Below are 5664 nucleotides of genomic sequence, written 5' to 3'. Positions count from 1 at the left end.
CTTTCTTTCAAAAAAACTCTTTGAGCATGTCAGGAAAGCGACATACAGCTGAATCCTAATCAAACCTCCGAAGATACTGAGATGTTCAGGAATCAGTAGAAGAGGGAAACATGTTGGCAGCTGGTTGGAAATGGAGGTTTGGATAATCGAGTCTCTTGTGCGGCACACGCACGATCTAATTCTCTCCAACAATTTCTGTTCAGCTTTGGCACTGGTTTAGAAGCTGTTTCAGCAGCATGGATAGAAAAGAAGTCGTCTTAGAAGTGCCTCCTCCTAGAACACAGTGAGACAATTACATGTTGCTAGTGAAGATCATCACTCTTGTGGGGAGTCAGGAGTGATTAGCAAAAATGCAAAACATTTGTCATTCTCACCCTGTGTCCTTCATAAACACCCAAAGACTGCTTTGGCAGGTGGAAACCTGCTCAACTTGGACCTGAGTCACAAACCATTGAAGGCAGTGGAGTCTTTCCACTGACTTCAATGGACTCTGGATCTGGCCCTTTGTACACAAATATTAGCGAAGGAAAGGTGGTGGATATCACCAGGCTCTTCTCTCTCTCCCTTGTACTCTTTTGGAAGATGAAGTAGGATTCCTGTACTGGTGAAGCTGTGTCTAGTCCTCTTTGGGTTGTTGCTCAGGTTGAAGGGCAGGAAAGGGGAGAATGAAGAGAGAGGTTTTCTAATCTCTTAGTTGTCCAGGAACACTGAATGAATGATGCATCCAATTGCCAATCCATCTGAGGCTTGTATGATGTACTTGCTTAGGGAGATAGAGATACCATCTGATTAATGCTGAAGCAGAATTCAACTACCACATCATATCACCTGCTTTTGCATCTTGACAGTGAATGACCTGGATTAGGATAGAATTATAAAACCCTTAGGCATGTCTGATGTGTTGCATCAGCAGCAGTATGTGAGTGACACTATGGACTGAGTTCAAAATATTGGATGGAAATGTTTTGTTTGGAAAATGTGAAAATAAACATTCAGATAAGAATAGACACAAAATAATGCTGAAAGGGACAGATGTTTAAATACTAGTCTCTCTGGTGCATCTTGGAATTACAGCTCAGGCTTAGTGTCTTTCCAAAGCTTGGAACCTGAGCTACAGATCCATGTGAATGCTGAGATATAAATAGATCTAAACAGAGTTACAGATGGTGAGGGCTGCACAGTTAGCTAGATACAGAAATCTCTGCAGGGAAGCATGTTACTAACATGCTTCCAATTGAAACTGTGATGCTCCAAGCTTTAAAACATTGTGCATTTCACCCTGCTTATGTAAAAAGCTCTCTGTCCTGCTGTGGGCAGCCACTATTTGTGGCTTGGTCTCCTGCAAGCACCTCTGACCTTGGGGCATACAGCATCTTGCACAGTCAGGCCACACCTCCCCTTGACTTTAATAGGAGTTGAGGGCACTCAGCACTTCACTGGAGCAACCCATATGCCTTACGCATCTTGCTGGTGCTGTCCGACTCATGGGTGCAGCTTCCTCCCCACCTTAGCACCAGCAGCACTGCTCTGAAGGTGCGTTACAGCCTGACAGAAGTAAACACTCACTCTTTGCCTAGCAGCTCTTACTCACTGCCTCCTCTCCTGCCTTTGTGGCATTGGCAGACTGGTGCGTCACTCAGTTTGAATACCACTCCAGACCTCCCACCTGGCCTTCCTGGGAGGATAAATCTCCCAGCTAACAAAATAATCCAAACATTATTGACCAGAACATCCAACTACTTGTCGACTCAGATCCCTGAACCCAAAGAAGCTTTAGAGTATCTTTTAAAATTGTACTAGCAACAGGTGTCCCTAACACACAATTCATGTGTTATGTTCATTCTGCCTATAAACAGCCTCAGAGTGTCAGAGGACATCAAATCAAAATAGAACTCGCTACTGAATCCTGGAATGTAACATCTTCAGAGATGCTTCTTCTGGTGCCTCTTGTTAATTCTGTGTTTTTAAGGGGGCATCTAGGTATTTATAAAGGGGTTTTTCATTACTGCGCCATCAAGAGAGATGAATAGTCATCAAAACAACTCATTGTTTATACCATACCATAATTCCACAAATATCATCCAAAAGTGAAAATCTCAGAAGATTTACCCAGTTGTTCCTGTAACATATTTTGTTCCTAGTCTGGAAAGAACTTATACAGTTGCTGTGTGAGAGAAACTAACACATGCTTGTGTTATCCAAGTTGCAATTAGCAGTGGAGCAAACTGTTTTAATCTGCAATGAGGCATGTTTAGGCTTATTAAACTGTTGACAAGGGAAGTCTCCAATGTGTATCTAAATCATTGCAATGTCTGGGACTCTCTGAAAGTGCACTTCTTGCTTTAACCCTTTTAGCGCCAACTCTTTGTAGCAGGGAATACATTTACTCTTTTGCAAAGCGCAGTGTATATTTACAGCATTATGATTACTGCTAATGATATCCTGCATCATGTTGTGCAGTGTTTTCTCCAGTTTCCTATCAGTATCTCAGTAATACTCTGTTGTGAAATGGGATGGCCTCAGAGGTGTGGTTTCCTCTTAATAAGGTAGGAATCGTGAGAAGTATTCTGCCTAGATCTAAGGCTTTAGTAGCTCAAGGATTGAGATTTTCAGTTTCATGCAAATCCAGAGCTCTTCATGGCGCTGGTGTACCCAGCAACACAGCAGTGCCTCCTCAGCACAACTGTTCACTACAACCCAGTCAATTGCACCTTTGCTACCTCAGCTGCACCAGTGTTGGTCCCAATTTGCCTTTACTACTGGTGATAATGGACCAGCTTGACTCTTAGATCCCATGGTGAGTTTGTGGAGGAGTTACAGGGGGTGAAAACCAGCCCTCTTGCTTGTGAACTGGAATCACAGAGACAAAAGGCAAGAACCCTCTTGATGCTATTGCTGAAGGTGTCTGTCCGAGGAGATCTGCAGCTGTTTGATCTCTCCAGAACTTCCTGCCTCTCCCCTCCACTTTCAGTCCCATTGCTTTTTCTTTAACTCCCTCTCCTGCCAGGGACATCTCTCTTCCCATCCCACCCACAGTCGGCCTCCCCTCTTTTCACTGCCAGATCCATCTGCTCCCCTTTTCACCACTGCCTAGCCCATATCTGGCTAGAGCTCTGCCTTTTTCTCTCCATTCCCTGCCCCTTTCTGGTCTCCAGTGGTGCCCTGGCTGTCTAACCCTATCATTACCTGGAACTGGACAGATGCCGTCTGCCAGTGCTGGTTAATCAAGCCTCAGCCAGATGGTGTTCTATGCGACTGCTGTTCTATGAGTCTGCCTGCCAGGACTCCCAGTGCTGTCACCCCTGAGCTTCCTCTTGCTCATTCCTTCCTTTTCACACAGACAATGGAAACTGATCATTGTAAGAATGAAACAAAGCTGCCTTGGGTGAAGAGGAGACAACGTTTACCAACTACTATGGGAACAATGGGTCAGGCTCTCAGCTACTGGCTGTGTAGCTCATTGACTTCAATGGAATTATGCAAATTTACACCAGCTGAGGATTTGGCCCACCATTCTGCTAGCATTAAGGTGGGGGTTCCTGGTGGCCTGGTGCATGTTGGGTAAGAAAAGGCTATGCCCTCATTTTGTTTATCTGTACAAACCCATGGAGCAGTCCATCATCAAACACTGGTTTTACTGAAGGATTTTATTGTTCATCTTCTCTTACTAGAATTATACTTTCTATAGCAGTAGAGAAAAAGATCTTGGACATGACCTTATTTAAATTGTATCTGCCAATGACTGGCAGTTAACATGGTAGTACAACATCCAGAATAGCCACCATGTAGTCCCAGCCAAACTTACATTTCCCAGCATTGTACGTGGAGGAAGAACCACCAATTTCATTAGCGAATGCAGAATCCAAACTACATGGAAAAATCAGCAGTCCCACGATTGTGCCAATCACTGGCGGGAGGGTAAAAAACAAGCAAGCCTGCAATTATACCAGTGCAAAAAATGACAGAGCTTCCAACGTCAGATAACAGGCAGTTGGAAACCACTGGGTGAAGATCCTGCTTCAGAAAGTAGTTTGTTCATTTTTTGGAGGGGTGATGAGGGGAGACTCGGCTCCAGAAGACTTGGAGAGAGGTGAGCATGGATTTCACACAGGCAGATGTATCCATGAACTCATTATCGCAGCCACATTGGTTCAGTTTGCCGGACACCACCACTAACCTGTGGGTGTCACTGGAGCTTTCAGGAGCTTGAGTGACAGACAATATGAATGAGGCTAGAGTTGCAATGACCCAAAGGAACAGTTCCATCTCCTGAAAGGTAAATACCTGCAGCTGTTTGCAGATGTTTTGCAGATGACCCTCCTCTGGCAAAGTCCCCGGGATATAAAAATCCAAGACAAGGTAAGAACTGTTCCAAATGTTAGCAGCACCCAACCTCCAAAAAGCAATACAGCTGCAATCTGAAACCAAATGTGGGTCTCTTTGTTCAAGAAAAAGCTTGGTGGTCCTAGAACATTAGAATATAGTGTTGATTGCCAGACTCCTCACTGGAATGACATTATCACCTACGCCAGGCAATAGATAGATAGGCCCACTACCCCTTTTGGTGTTAAAATTGAGCCTTCAGCTATTCAAGGAGTCCCCATACCTCTGACGAATGTGTCAGATTAAATAGAAGTGGGTCTCTGCTACTGGCAGGTGCATTTTAATACTGAACACTACAGTTACAAGAGAGGAATCAGTGGAACAGCCCCTAGTGGATTTAGAGCACTCACTGTGCTTCTGGCTCCAGGTTTGATGCTGGAATTTTGGAGCCCTTTATTTTGCAAGCTGGACAAGTGCCTTTGGATATTTTTAAAATGCCAAGCAAAGGGGCCAACTGCACATGAACTAGATTTCAGGGAAATACAGTCAGGCATTGGGTTCTTGGTCTGTTTTCTTGGCCACTCCCACCCCTGCTTCATGGATGTGACCTGCTTGCACCTCTCCTCTCAGGCCTTATAGTGCCAGCAGTTAATTGCACCTGCAAATTTGTATCTATAGTTAAAACAGACACAAAACTAAAGGTTCACTTGAAAATGCAGCTTGCAACATTAATTGGGTTAATTCGTTAACATTCAGTACTTTGAACATTCTAAAGTCCTATTCTATAAGTGCTAAGCCTCTGTTAATAATGCTACTGGTTCTTTAACAGTAAAAAGAACAAAAGGGCCAAATATCCCTCTGGTTTGAGCCCCAGGAGGTGAGTCAAACAAGTCACATCAGGGAGGAATCTGGTCCATCTACAGGCACGTTTGCGTATCTTGTGGACCATGTACCTTCCAGGAAACAGCAGGGATATTCTCTAGAGTCCTGTATATGGTGCACATCTGCTTACCAGGCTTTTGAGGACCAATAGCAGTGTGTAAAGACCCCAAATGACATGGTTTGTTTCTGAATCACGCAGGGGATGTCAGACTGAAGCTGAAAATGCAGGCCAAGGCCAGGGAGAAAACTGCCCAGACATGATGCCATTGTGGATCTTGTGGACCTAATTTAGGAATGAGTGACACTGTGCATTCTGACACTCGCATGCATTCTGGACGCAAAGGCCCTCTGTGGGCCATCAGCTCTGAATACCCAGAATGCTGTGCACTGCAAACATACCCTCTCCTGATTCCCGGTATACCCCTTAATGCTTGAGGTTGAGGGGTGACGTAGGGTTGT

At 44.6% G+C, this 5664-nt stretch overlaps 1 protein-coding gene across 1 annotated transcript; it reads right to left on the bottom strand.

Moving 5' to 3' along the window:
* Positions 1 to 3647: 3647 nt before the first annotated feature.
* On the bottom strand, positions 3648 to 5327 carry TMEM211 (transmembrane protein 211). Its single transcript, XM_044990325.1, is given in 3 exon segments — positions 3648 to 3935; positions 4317 to 4418; positions 5277 to 5327. Coding segments are annotated over 3 exon segments (441 nt in total).
* Between the last annotated feature and the right edge of the window lie 337 nt (positions 5328 to 5664).

This window comes from Mauremys mutica, chromosome 16, assembly GCF_020497125.1.
Source record: "Mauremys mutica isolate MM-2020 ecotype Southern chromosome 16, ASM2049712v1, whole genome shotgun sequence".
In the NCBI taxonomy this organism is placed as follows: domain Eukaryota; kingdom Metazoa; phylum Chordata; order Testudines; family Geoemydidae; genus Mauremys; species Mauremys mutica.
Note: the sequence above shows the minus strand (reverse complement) of the source record. Positions and strands in the feature narration are given on the sequence as shown.